The sequence below is a fragment of the Sipha flava genome, unplaced genomic scaffold (assembly GCF_003268045.1).
Source record: "Sipha flava isolate LNK unplaced genomic scaffold, YSA_version1 0_pilon_pilon, whole genome shotgun sequence".
In the NCBI taxonomy this organism is placed as follows: Eukaryota; Metazoa; Arthropoda; class Insecta; order Hemiptera; family Aphididae; genus Sipha; species Sipha flava.
The window spans coordinates 5,710,372-5,725,852 of NW_020271713.1; the positions used below are offsets into that span (position 1 = coordinate 5,710,372).

The 15,481-nt window shown below is 25.4% G+C and overlaps 1 protein-coding gene across 1 annotated transcript; it reads left to right on the forward strand.

Moving 5' to 3' along the window:
* Window positions 1-8,618: 8,618 nt before the first annotated feature.
* Window positions 8,619-15,239, forward strand: LOC112694434 (tubulin polyglutamylase TTLL6-like). The gene is made up of 12 exons (XM_025569899.1): window positions 8,619-8,765; window positions 9,196-9,326; window positions 9,400-9,559; window positions 9,643-9,743; window positions 12,133-12,261; window positions 12,346-12,571; window positions 12,748-12,923; window positions 13,474-13,681; window positions 13,741-13,848; window positions 14,699-14,806; window positions 14,870-14,998; window positions 15,063-15,239. The coding sequence occupies exons 1-12, from the start codon at window positions 8,727-8,729 to the stop codon at window positions 15,237-15,239; spliced, it is 1,692 nt and encodes a 563-aa protein (XP_025425684.1). The 5' UTR covers window positions 8,619-8,726.
* The last annotated feature ends 242 nt before the right edge of the window (window positions 15,240-15,481 follow it).

The window sequence follows — 15,481 nt, forward strand, 5'->3', positions numbered from 1 at the left end:
AGAAACTATTTGATTAAATATTAATGTCTAAAATGTTATGACCTTTAAAAAATTGGTATAGAATGAGTACCATAGAATGAATAATTCTAGTCATCAATGAATTAAATTTGTTTAAATTATAATTGGTAAATTTGAAAAATTAACAAAATGAAATTGAATTGAGATACTTGCTCGTCTTGTTCAAATTGGTGTGTTTGATCTATTACAATGGAACTAAAATATCATTAAATATAATTATAGTTATTATTCAATATAATACTTTTATATAATGATATTTTTATATACATAAATGGTTGTAAAGGATAATAACTTCATTGTCTTACTATTATCATGGTTTTGATTTACAAAACACTTTTATTGATTCCATTTAAAACTATATTTGTTTGAATCAATAAATGATGTCATTCAATGTGAATTTAAAAGATAACATATACATATTTATAATTCAGTCATTAAAAAAAAAAAAAAAAATACATGTTAGTTTTTAAAGTTTTAAGTTTGATAAGTATAACTTAACTATAGTTATTATGTTATATTTCAAATTTGTGAAACGTTATGTTGTTAGATATCCATAAAATAATTTGTAAATAATTGCACTTTTTTCTTATTTAGTGTATATTTTTCAATTTTATTTATTTAAACTTAATTTAAGTTTAAGAATATTAAGCTAATTGTAAGAATTTTAGAATAGACAATATTTGCTATATATATAATACATTCCCCATAATATTTCTCCATTTATTATCAAAATAATCTGGTTCTTTTTTCATGTAAAAAATAAAGTGTATAAATATCCCAAATGAATGATAGCTTCATGTGAATCAGGTAGTTTTAACTCATTAATGATTATTATTGTTCATTAAATCACATTTGCGTTAATGAAATACTACTTCCAATTTGTGTTAAGATGTTTTACTTTTTGTAAGTTTTTGTTAGCGAGTACAGTTAAAATATAGCATAATTATTCCTCTAATCATTACACATCTCATAAATATTAATTCAGGGTTTGGAAGTATCTCAGATATATCAAAAAAAAAACAAAAAAACAAAAAATGCATGTATTAAGATCTTAATAATTCTATCATGTCTTTTTATATGACAAATTACAGTAAAAGTGAAAATTGTTAAAAAAAAAAGAAAAACCAATAAAAATGAAAAAATGAAAAAAATTTCATCATTATAAAATATTTTTCCGGAACATTTTCTTATCTTACTGACTTAAAATACTTTAGTTTAAAAAAATTTAAAATAAGGTTGTATTTCTGATTTTTCAAAATTTGATACAACTTACCTTTTATTTTGCCCATTTATAATGTTGAATTTGGCGAATTTATTTGGTATATCATATTGTTGTAATGAAATGCTATTAAACATAAACAATTATAAATTAATTGTTTACACATTTTTTGACAGAGTTAAAGTGGTAATTTGATAGTTTGCAAACTTTAATTTAAATACTTTTGTAGAAAATAGCCACTATAATAGTGAATGAACATAATAATGCTAAACAAATTTGTCTGGAAAGTAATCAAAAATTATTGAAAATGTATTATAATATTAAATATAATTTACCTATTATTATCTATTATTATTATTTGTACTATGAATTATAAAAAACATAATAAAACACATTGAATATTTTCAAGTATCTTTTACTGTTAATGTAATATATATCTATTATCTTTTTATAATAATTGTATAATTTATCTTGTGCATAGATTTACAATTTCATTATATCTTGTGTTGAGTTATTTTTTTTTTTAGCATTTTACCTAAACCTGTTCCTGGTATGGTAATTGAGTCAGGACTATTGATAAGTTGATAAGACAATTTTTGGTAGTTAATCAATAGATTTAATAATAATTGTTAGTGATCAATAAGACCATAAATGGCACAATAACTGCATTTAAATGGTCAATCAAATTATAATAAATAAAATAAAATAAAAAAGTAAAATATAATAAAGTTTCTTTAACTTTATTCTAATTACTTTTGTTGTTATAATTACCATTAAATGAACATCTATAGCAATTATCATTATTATGTATGTATTATAAATTACTTCAATATTATTAACTACATTATTAATACACTTTGACAATGAATATATTAGTGTTGAGTAGTAATGCATTACATATTTTATTTTCATTATTTATTATATAATGAAAATGTAATGGAAATTATTTTATATTTGTAATTTTTTTAATATAACGCGTTACAAATAGGTATCTACAATCATAGATTATATAATACTAGTGTACTTCATCTACGCTACAATCCAAAAAACTTTTCAATAAAAATATATTGGTTCCAAATTATATTTATAAATATATAGATAAATGCTTATTCTAAATATATATATATATATATATATATATATATATATATGAATATTAAAAATAGTTATTTGTCATTTTGTAATAGTATTTATAATTTCAATAAAAGTCAGACAAAATATTTTTCCAAATAGATACTCTAACACTATAAAATAAAATTAGACATTAGTCAATAATAAAAGTTCTATCAAACCATAAACAAATTCTATAGAATTTCTATGGATAATATTAGATGTATAAAAATAATTTGGTTGTTGTTAACTGCGTCACAACATACAATTAATTCAAATTTGCACATTGTGTACACACATATGTTAAATTGCAATTTTTGTTATTTATTTTTAAGTTTTATCTTTAAAATTCTAAAATAAACCATGAAGAAGGGGTATATTAAACTATTCTTGGTCCCAATGAAATAAGTTTTTTAAAATTTTATTTTAGTCAGATAATGGAAAAATAATTAAATGTAATTTATAAAATGGAAATTCAAAACTGTTATCAACATTCAAGATTAGTTCATCTAATTTGATAAACACATTGCAACATTGCAGTAAGTAGTATTATTTTTTTGTAGTATTTAATTTTAAGTTAATAATTTTTTTTTCAATACTTGTAACTTGAAAGTAACATTATTAATTTCATTACATTTAAGTAATGAGTAAAGTAACTAACCCAGCTCTGATATATATAAATAAAATGTAATATTTTACATTTATATTAGTTTAATTTAACTGTTCAAACTTTTAAGTGTCATCTTTTCATTCATATATATATTTTGAATACAGATTTATAGAAGATTGCTTTCAATATTATGTCCACTGCTATTTTGACAGTATTAATATTTTTATAAATAAGTATTTTAAAATATATGTAATAATCTGTTTTTCTAGGACAGAGGTATCCAACCTTTTTTAACTCACAGCACCCTTAATTATTTTATAAAAATTTGGAGGTACCCTATAGTCCATACTGAATACACTTTAGTTATATATCGTGTATTTAAATTTATATTTTGTAACTTAAGTTTTTTATAAACAAAAGTAGTGATTATATATACAATGGTATAATATGTGTGTTACACATATCATATTTTATAAAACAAATTACATTGAACATTAACTATATATTTTATTATTTATTATTATCATATAATATTATTTGATTATAAATATTAAAAATTAATGTTAAATAAAAAATTTAATTAAATCATTTAATAGAACATTTTTATATTTTGGTAAAAGAGTTCGGGGAAATGCTTGTCGAAACTTTCTTCTAAGGTTCCTAGTTACAAGCTCCATCACAAGAGGCATAACTTCGGAACTTTCTCGTATCACAGATAATATAGGAAACATCTCTTAATTGATTTTTTTCAGATATTTAATTTATCTTTAAAAGTAAATCACATACTAGTAGATGTTTATATATTTTAATTTGGTCCTTGCATACTTGTATTTATTTGATTTAAGTGTGAAAATATTTGTGTTAAGTATGATCGTTTTGCAAACCATTTTTCGTTTGTCAATAATACCAAATTTACATTTTCAAGAGTGAAAAAAGCTTCTACAAAGAAAACAGTGAGTTGCAAGTATATTTGTATTACACTTTTTTATCAACAAAACAAAATCTTTAATAGAACCAATAATTCTAGAAGCACCATCAGTGCATTTATCAAAACATGATTCTCTAAATAAATTTTATAATTTAAGATATTTAAGAATCAATACTATTAAAACGCATCAAGACCAGTTGTTGTTTCTTTAATTTCTTTGCAGTAAAAAAATTTTTCTATAACACTATCATTATTTATAAAACGAATGACCCCAATTAAATAACATTTATCATTTATGTTAGTGGATTCGTCAATTTGAAGACATAAACCATTTGAACCTTCAATTTTTTCTCCAACATTTTTTTCTATATCATCTGACATATCTTGGACGCGTCTGCGAATAGTATTGGAAAGAGATATTTTTTGTATTTCCGCTTCAGTCTGTATACCAAACATAATACGCGCTATTCCAGGCTGGAAGAATTAAAAATTCACCTATTGTACCTATGTGGTTTTTTTTTCGACAGTTAATTCTGTCATTTTATAAGTAGCTTCAAGAGCTATATTAGGTTTAATTACCATTTTCTCAAAAATGGCTGATTCTTTATTTTGTAAACTTAATGGTTGGTTGAAGTATTCGATATTTTTATTATCTAAATAATTATGCACTGTTTATAAATGACGCTTCAACTTACTTGGAGCCATAGCCAGATTACCTATATAATTTCACTGTATATATAATGCATTTTGGTCGAGGACAATTTCCATTTCCATACCAAGTAAATCCCATAGCTATATAAATGATATTATATAGGGGGAATGGTGAATGATGGTCAAGGGGTAATGGTGGTCACCTTGATTATCATGAAACTTGGTAACTAAAAATCAGCTGACTACGTGTAATGATTAATTTTGTTATCAAAATCTTAAAATTTAAATATGGTAGTTATCAGTTAAGTTTTACCGCCAATAAATTGTTATCAAAGTTTTTTCCACATTATCCTGTTAAAAATCGTGTTCGGAAAACGCTTTTCAAGGTAAGTTAATTTTATTATATTTTCCTTTGGCCGTAACTTAAATATCAAGTTATTTGTGAGGATTACAAATCTGTAATTGCAAATTTAATTAAACTAATCATCAATAAAAAAAAATATTATTTTGTTAAAAATTGCAGAATGGGGTATTCATAGTGCTTATGGGGTGATGAGAGTCATTTACAAAATGACTACTATTACACCAGACACAGATGGAAGATTAACAAACTAACTTTTGAATCTTAAATTTTATTTTTATATTATAAAATAATTTTAATAAATTGATTATAATTTAATTAATTTATATTTCAGATGCCGAGATCCTATCCAAGAAAACAACTATTGGAGGATGGTCTGAAAAGTCACTGAAAGCTGCAGTGGATTTAGTTTTGAAAAAAAAAAATATGATTTTCTCTATTAATTTGCATGGATTTTTGAGTGATTATCATTACCCCTACATAGGGGGAATGGTGGCCACTTTTTAAAAAAAAATTAAAAAAATATATTTACATTTGTTTTAAAAATCTGAAATGTAAGTATGTTATACCTAACAAGTTAGTACTTCTTTTATTTATATTTAATAGTGTTTTGGACTAACCGTTTGCCGGAAATCGATATTCTTGCTTAGGTGACTGCCATTCCCCCATTCTTACATAAACGTATTTCAGGTTTTTCTGCTAAACCAGTAGAACTAAAATTAGCTTGATTCGATTCATCAGATTTTGACTCAATATTAAAGTTAGATGAAATCTTGCATTCATCTAAATTTCGTTTTTTAATAATAAGTTTATCGATTATTTAAAGTTTAAATTTTAAACTAAAACTATTTATATAATAATAATTTTATTGTATAAAATATCGAGACAACTGAAATATGTTTCGTAGTACAGACCAGAGAAACTGTACTTACTGAAATTGTTAGAATGTTATTATACGACTAATCACTATTTTGCCGGTACATGTTAATAATAAAAAATAAAGATAAGATAAAATCACAAGTATTTCACCGTATATAAGTTATAACTTTAAAACAGTTCACATCGAAGCAATAGCAATCGCACCAGTATGGAAATTAAAATAGATTGAACGTCACAGTATTAATATGTAAAAATTATGTGTATTATATAATTAATACATTAAATTATATTGTATATAATTAATTATACTCTTATATACACTATATATACATCACTATACATACATGTATATAATTAATGTATACATAATTATACATTAATCACAGTACTATATTTTTCATGAAGTCGTTTAAGAAATATATAACAGGTATTTCATATACCTAAATTCGCGGGATCCTGAATGAGAACCTCGGGACTAGATGGAGAGGATCTTGTTGTTGTAGAAAAATGTTATAACTTTAATTTAATTACTATATTCCAGAAAAATAAAGACAACATAAACAATACAATAAATCAATAATAGTGTACATCCATAACGTGAATCTCTCGATTCTCACGGAGTCATTGGACACCTCTATAATTCTTAACACCTTTATAATTCAAATTGCACAGGTATACATTTTAAAATCTAAAACATAGTCAAACTGCGATCATATAGACATTAGAAAAGAAATTCTTATAAACCGTATTAAATATACTAATTTTACAACAAAAAGAATCAGCATGTGTCTATTCGCTGTGTGGATTTTCAAACCTAACGAACAACTTACTTGCAGTATACAGGTAATGGTGAATATTATTATATTAATATAAAGTAGATGAATCACTGTATCAGTATTAATATATATTATAGGGCCTTCTTGAGTACCCAAGTGAAAGGGGCCCAAACAATTTTAAGCCGATACACATTTTTTATCATACTAAAATTAGTAGTGTTATAGACATAAATTGTATATACCTATTAATTTTATAATGCAATTGACAATTTGTGAAATGGTTAAAAAAAATGTATCGTTTTGCGAGCGTAGCGAGCAGCTTTGTAAAGCATGTTTTGTCAAAAGGGCCCATATAAAATTTCAACCCCCGGGCCCAATAAGTGCTGAATCCGACCTAGTATATCAGTATAGTTTATAAAACAAAGTTAAACAGATATAAATTAATATATAGAATTAATTGTTTTACGTAAAACGCATATACTTCTGTATTATAGAACTTTGTTATATGTTGAAATCAACTAGTCGTTGAAAATACCTTGTTTACTCGAATATGATTAATATATGACAAAATAAAATAATCATTCACTGAGTTTTAAAACAAAAATGTTGATTTAATATTACATTGTGAGCTGAGTATAATATCAATAATAATAATACATTATTTTATTGAAGCACCAGTCTACATTAGGGTGACCGGACGTCCCGTTTAAAACGGGATCGTCCCTTTTTTGATCATCACGTCCCGTTGTCCCGATAAACCTCGAATGGGATGTTTATTATCCCGTTTTTAGAAAATTGTCTCGTTTCAATCCCGTTATTGCCATATTATTTATTATATAGATTATTAATGCTTATGAATAAAATATCTATATATAAAAAAATGTAAAACGGTTTTACTCGTATATTTTAAACGTAAAATCAAAGTCAGAAATAACAGATAAAAGTTATCGTGGAACGAGCGTCAAGTCCCGATGCCGACAAACTATGAAATTACCGATTTAATAATTTAATAATAATTGAAAGAAAATATTTTATTATTTAGGTTATTTTACTAAAAAAGGGTAAAGTAAAAAGAAAATAATTGTTTATGATATGACAGAGATTTGGACTTTATCTCTCGAGATTTGTGTGCATATGCGTGAATGTATATAGATGAGGTATTTTATTTGGGGAGAAGTAACAACTGTTCCGTTTTTTTTATTTTCTTAATATGGTTACCCTAGTCTACATTATATCGTATCGTAATTGTCTGAATAATATAATATTTAATGTGTTTAAATAAATAAAAATCTAAACGGTTTACACATAAACAAAGTTTATGAATACAGTTAAAAAGGTTTCAACACAGTTTTAATTTATTTTTTTAAGTCAAGACAATCGAATAGTTTAAAAATATAAAATGATATTTTAACTTAATGTAGTCTTTTATTTATACTTGTAGTATTATTGAGTTTAATTAAAATGAGAAATTTAAATTTTTATGTATACATGAAAAAACGTGTTTATTTCGTGCCCAAAAACCTATTTACTAATTTCAATAATTCATAAAATAATGTTAATGTTTGGCTCGATTGACAAAATACCACTGTAACTAAATCGAATAAACAGTGACTTGTCCATGCAACCGAATATAAATTGATTTTAATCATAAAAAATAATATATATTTTATAATACTTAATTTTTTATAAACAACGAAATAAACCGACAATGTACAAATGTTAACTAAGAAGAAAATTAATGATAAAAAACGGTAAAATAATTAAATATATTATTATATTATATTTTAGCAGTTAGGTCGGAAAAAAACGAGCTCAATACATATTTGGAACTAGTGTACTTGCATTACAATTCCAGCTATGGCTTTCAGCCACATGTTGCTGAAGTATAGGAGTATAGTCAAGTATACTGAAAGCATCGGTACTTTTATGCATCTTCAATGGTTGTGCAATATTATTCTTAAATTATTGATTTCTTCAATTATCCGTGCTCATATACTAGTATTAATATATTATTTATAAACAAATTGTGAAAACCAAAACCCATTCTGTTCAGGGCAACAATTTGTCTGCAAAACTGCAATTTTCCAATCGTGCACGAAGTCGCATTATCAATAGGATTAGAGAAGGTTAAAAATGTTAACTCTACGTGGGATTTGTTGTGGTCTGACACACCCATGGATACTAAAAAATTTAAAAATTTAAAAAATTACCAAGTAAGCTATGCATATTTGTCAATTTAATGATATTCATACCCGTAAACGTAAGGGGCCGGTCGTAATACTTTGTAACATGTTAGTGTTCTGCATTTATTTACTTCTTATAAACTATTTTGTCACTTATATATAAGAAACTAAGTATGCAATCTTCCCTTTTACCCCTCATAGGGAATTTCTGAATCTGTATCTGTTGCCAGAAATATACACACCAGACCTAAAACGTTACGTCAAATGTCACTTTCATCAAGTAAAAGGCACAAATGAGTAAAATACACTGTGGATACTTTTTTTTTTAAAAAATTACGTTTAATTTTATTATGATCAACTAACTACGATTAGTATTTATATATATTTATATCAGTTTATAATTTGCAATCAAGTACGCAACATATTAAACTGGTCAGATAAATAGATAATATGATTTCAGAAAATAAATCATTTTCCGGGAATGTCAGAAATTTGTCGAAAAGATTTATTAGCCCGAAACTTAAATACGATGATGAAATATTTTAAGGATGATTATAACTTTTTTCCTCAGACTTGGCATTTACCATCAGAGTATGATGATTTTATATGACGTTTAAATCTGAATTCATAATGAAAAACATTTTACATTTTTTTTTCTTTCCAGCTATGCAAAACTACAAAATTATATGAATAAACACAAAACAAATCAAACATACATCATAAAACCAACTGCAGGTAGCCGAGGAACTGGGATATATCTGACGAAATACTTGAAAAATATTCTTCAGTTCGAACAAATGATTTGTCAACTATATATTTCCAATGTAAATAATAGAACATCGTATGAATCAATAATTACCAAATATTAATTTTAATAAAAATGTAATTATTTGTTCCAATATTATAGTTAATGCTGATAGATGGCTTTAAATTTGATATACGCGTGTACACATTAATTGCATCATGTGATCCACTAAAAATATACATATACAACGACGGTCTTGTGAGGTAAAATGTTAATGATTTTGATTCAAAATAAATGTTTGCAGAAGTAAATTATTCAATAATCCACTAAAACATTATTCCTTGATTCACTTTTATATTAAAAAAAATATTCATTAAAGCAGATAGTTCTGGGTACAAAAAAACTTGTTGAATTTCTTGGACAGATTTTATTATGTGTATTTACACACATTTCTTAGCACCAGGCATCGCTATCAGAGCCGGCGTGAGGGTAAGGCGACTCAGATGGTCGCCTATGGCGCCATTTTTAGAGGGGCACCGAAATTGATTTTTACAATTTTGCACATGTATCAGTAATATTATTTTTTTGTTTTAATATAAAATATCTATAACTTTGTATTGAAATATTGATAATTATAATGGTCGTTTCGTTAATATTTATTATCGTTTAATCGGGATCGCGTCAAGCCATTATGACTCGTGATTAAAAAATTAGACGATAACAAAATATGTACAAGTTGAGCATATTATATAATTTTTCTGTCCACGAACAACATTTTTTTCTAAGTTATATGTATGGCTCGGGACTTCTAGAAATTTGCATGTTTTTTAAATAATTATCAAAAAAATAGCTAAGTAATATATAAATTTGTTTCATAGCAATACAAGTTTATATTTAAAATTTATAGTTGCATATTTTGCATATTTGACCATTTTTCATTTTATAAATGCATATTTGATAATTATTCATATGAAGGAGTAAGTTTTTAAATTTTATAAAAAAAAATTATGATTTATTTCTTCATATATCACGTGACTTGGAACTCAAGGTGTCTTATTGGTGCACTAATTGAATGCATTAAAATAATTAAAAATACAAAAACGTATACATTCTGCAAAAATTGAAGAATTTGCACAAGCTAAGGCTAACTACAAAAAATATCGAACATTTTAAATGGAAAAATGAATCTATGAATAGATTGTCTGCAGATATTAGTAGTAGTGACCTACGATTTTTTAAGTTTGCACCAATAAGTTCCGTAGATGTGTAACGTTCCTTTTCTAAATATAAAATTATTTTGGCTTATAACAGGCAGTCATTTAAATTTCCCATCTTAAGAAAATATCTTATAGTCCAATGTAATGCTCAAGGTTAGAAGAATTATAACTATATTAAAAATAAAAAAATGTTTTCAATTTAATTTATTTTTAAAACCATTTTAAGTATGTTGTTTTAGATAAAAATTCAATATAAAATGAAAAAAAATTTGAAAAAAAGAAAAAAATTATCTCAGATCATCATATCTATCATATATAAAAATATTATTATAATTTATTACTAGTTTAATTTTTTTATTTAATTAATTATTACATATATAATTTTTTTAAATAAATATTTTAATAGCATATTTATTGATTCTTTAGGGCATAAATGCATACATATTTTAAGGTTTTTAAGGGCATGAAGTCCCTAGCTCTAGTTATATGATATTACAAGTTGTTGTATGAAAAAAGGTCAGTTGGCATTTTGGCCTGCGGCGTCATTTAGCCTTATACCGGTCCTGATCGCTATATTATAACTATACAAGAGTCGTTTAAAAAACAACATTTATATTATAATAAATATTTAAGTAAATACTAAATAAAAATCAACGTGATTGATATTTATGAATGACGAGGGATCAACATCAATATCCATATTCATTAAATCAAAAATGTCAATCGCCATTAATTTATTTTATCAGGGAAAAAAATTACTGTTCGAGCTGTTTCGTATTGTTGTGTTTTGTGTAAATTTAATTAACAGTTTATGTATATTACAAATATTTATCTTTGAGATCGTCAATTTAAAATAAATGATTACATGAATGTGATGATGCAAAGAAACCCTGGGAGGAAAGTGTATAAACTATAGTGTAATGTATAACAGCGATTCTTTGACTTTGGTAAACAAGAAAGAAGTCACTGTGAACTGCACTTTTCAGCTCATTTGACCGACATTCAAGTACATATACGAGCAATCATGAATGCCAACCATCTTGACCGATGATAAAAATTCAAACGTTTGATTTTCATCAGTCATACATTATGATCGTCGGTCATCAACAGTTATAAAAATACACAGTCAGTTACGAATGTCAATCACATTGACTGACATTCAACACTGACCGTTCGACAATACTGATTATTCTTCCTAAGGGGTTCTCCGTACTGTCTATAAATTAACTTTTTTATTCGACAATCAAATTACACATAAAAATTATTGTTTGTGACCAATGATTTTTCATGCTGCGAGTATTCAAAATAACATGGCATGTTTTATTGCCACGAACCATTAATCTTTAGAAATTAAATAGCATAGGTACTAAATTTAATTAGAATCTAATATTCCAATGCTAATACTACTAATTATTGGTGTATCGATTTCATACAGGTTGGCCACGGTACCGTACAAAAAGCCTACCGACAAAAATATGAACAATGCCTTTATGCATTTAACCAATTACTCGGTGAACAAATACAGTGATTTGTATGTAGACAACGAAATCGTCGGAAGCAAACGGTGAGAAATGGACAATGAGTTTGAAACGTGTTGTTGGTAGTAGTTTTTTCCTTTTTTTCTACGAATATTTTTGCACGGAGTTAGGCGAATAACGACACTTAACAGTTGGCTCAGCAAAAATGGCCACGACGTGAAGGAAATGTGGAAAAAAATCGACGATGCCATCATTAAAACAATCATCTTGGCTTATCCGTGTGTTAGCCACAACTATAAGACTTGTTTCAGCGGGCATTTTCACAGGCATGCATGTTTCGAGATACTCGGGTTTGACATCATTTTGGACGAAAACTGTAAACCGTATCTCTTGGAAGTCAGTTGATCATAAATATTACTATTTGATATCTTTTGGTGTTTGATTTATAATTATTTTTAAAAAAAAAAAACGTCGGCTGATTTGCATACTGTACAAATATTACGAATACTACATTACATTTAACAGATTATACATTATTTAAAAATAAGAAATACAGTTTTATGTTATGACAGGTAAATCGTTCACCGGATTTGCATACAAGCACTGCAATTGATAAAATAGTGAAGCGACAGTTATTAACGGATACATTTAAATTATTACAGTTAGATAAAAGCTATAAAAACGCTGCTTTTACGGAACAGAAATGGATAACTAGGCAGCGTGCTCTTAAAGCTGAAAAAGATGTTTTGTAAGTTCAAGTTTTTGCATGATTACTATAATAATGAAAATAAACTAAAATATGAAAATAAGATTAAAAAAGCCTGATAGATAAAATTAACATTAATTAAGTGAAACGTTATTGTAATCAAATAGCGAGTAGAAAGTAAATATTATATTCTTTTAGCAATATTTTCATCATGTATTTTGAATCTCCTTCAAGCCAAGTGAAATACATAATGATAAATAGATTAATATGTAATTTTCTATTTTATTTTTTTCTGTCAAATGGTTAAATAATTCATAACAAAATTAAAATTAAAAACAATAAAAAATAAAACAACGTAAAAGATGTGATGTCTATTTCTATAAAATATTAACAACAATAGTTTGAATGAATAAAATATTTCAAAAAAATTAAAATGCATTGTATAAATTAATTATTACTATAAAAATACAAATACAACGTTTATCAATAAATTAATAGTTATATTTTAATTAATATAATATTTCTATTTATGAATTCTGTGTGAAGAAATATTGTCTTACGTTTGGGTTGATTGAAATTATTCGATTTTTAGCAAACAAAGAAAAATTGATTGTAAATTAAAATATGAACAACAATCTAACGAATGGGAAATCCAAAATATGGGAAATTATAGATTGGTATTCTCAGAAAAAAATAGGAGTTTATATGAACATTTTTTTTATCAAAATGAAAATAAACTTTATCAAACAAATTATCGTCAGTCATTATCCCTAGTGCCTGTGATACCAATTCAAAAACAAGTTCATTAATTACTTAATATATAAATAGATCCATTTATTCTAACTAATTAATATTTTAGCTTGAAAAAGAACCAATCAAGAAAAAAAGTGAAATTATCAAGTACACATCTTTAGGTAATGAACAAACAAAACAAGTTATTGACCGTACAAACAGCATCAAAAGTCGAGTAAGTTTAATCATGATGAATGTTAAAATTTAGAAATAATAAGGAAAATACTATACTTATCTATTCAGTAGAAATATTATAAATATAAATTCGACGAGAGTTTCATTAAATCACTCGAGACATACTGGATAAATATTTAAAATTAAAATATAAGCAAATTATATACTTAGATAACTACAATTTTTTTTTAGGTTTGTATAAAAAAAAACATTTTTCCTCTCATTACTGCAAATAAAACTAATTTCATTATAAATAAGAAAAAAGAATCGTTAATACCAATGATACCACGTTTCAAAATCAATAATTTATTAAAGAGCCGCATAAGTGTTAAGACTTCGATTATTAAACCTATAAAACATAAAATAATAACAAATAAAAAATTGAATCAACTACAAATCAAATCATCTAAAAAATCATTGTGTCAGGTTAGATATTTAGCGTAAAGATTATATAATCCATAATTTTATATAATGCAGTAGAGTGTTGATTATACGCTTTAATCAAGGTCCTAGGGCGTATAACGTATATGAAACAATAAGTGCAAATAAACAATTATTTGAAAACACATATAATATAAACAACTAATATGTATCATAATATTATAACATCAAAACTTATGAATTTATATAAAAACGATGTAATGTATAAAAACAGTGAACTGGAATTTACGTGTATAATAAAAACACGTGTAGATGTAACCGATATATTTTTTTTTTAACGAACGTATATTGTACTTGTATAATCGGGTTGGATAATTAAAACATGGTAGATAATCAATTCTCTACTGAATCTACAAGTACTATGAATCTAAAATATTTAGGAATTGACTTGTGTTTTACCGAATAACTAGATTGTTAGAACTGTCGAAGGTTCAAATTCTCGTGAAATGATCGAAATTATGAAAAAGAAGAACAAGAAAAAGTTTCCCAATGTTGAGTCCTGTCTGTACAATAAATACGTGAGTAAAAATGAACAATCCCACAACAGTTTTAAAATAAAATAATCGGATCAAATTTTTAAGTCTATAAAGAAGAAATGCTTCAAAAGTGGCTGGCAAAGCGAGGATATCGACCAGATAGAAGAAAATCTTAGGCTCGACAACAATTTTCAGCGAGCGGAAAATGTTTTTAAACTCGGCATTAAAGAATACGTATGTCAATTGTTAATTACGTGTACTTTTAACATAGGCTAATTTGAGATATTCATAATTTTAGATTTATAAAGCATTCGAGAAAATGAATAATATTGGTGAGATAGACCGCAATGACTATAAGAAATATCAACAAAAAAGAGAATTTTTTGGATACAAACAACATACGTATAGTATCATACATATTAATTTTGACAAACGTACGTACGTTGAAGAAAAAAAAATCTATATATCTGAATGAAAAACTCCACCAGCGTTAAAGTTTTACATGTCCCGACAGTAAGAAATATACTTTTGGTACATACACTACATAATTCTATTCATCAATACCTAATAGTTTAATTTAATTTATAGAAAAGCCATTGGCTATTTACTGTATTCAATAATATTTATGACTTTTATTATTTTCAACCATATTACAGGGTATTTATATAGATATTAAAAAATAAATAAATAACTTAATAAGTAATAATCATAATATTA

Coding starts and splice junctions, on each gene's coding strand:
- LOC112694434 (XM_025569899.1), top strand. CDS start 8,727: ATGGATACTAAAAAATTTAAAAATTTAAAAAATTACCAA. Junction 9,560..9,642: donor GTCAACTATATATTTCCAAT/GTAAATAATAGA, acceptor CCAATATTATAG/TTAATGCTGATAGATGGCTT. Junction 14,807..14,869: donor CCTGTCTGTACAATAAATAC/GTGAGTAAAAAT, acceptor CAAATTTTTAAG/TCTATAAAGAAGAAATGCTT.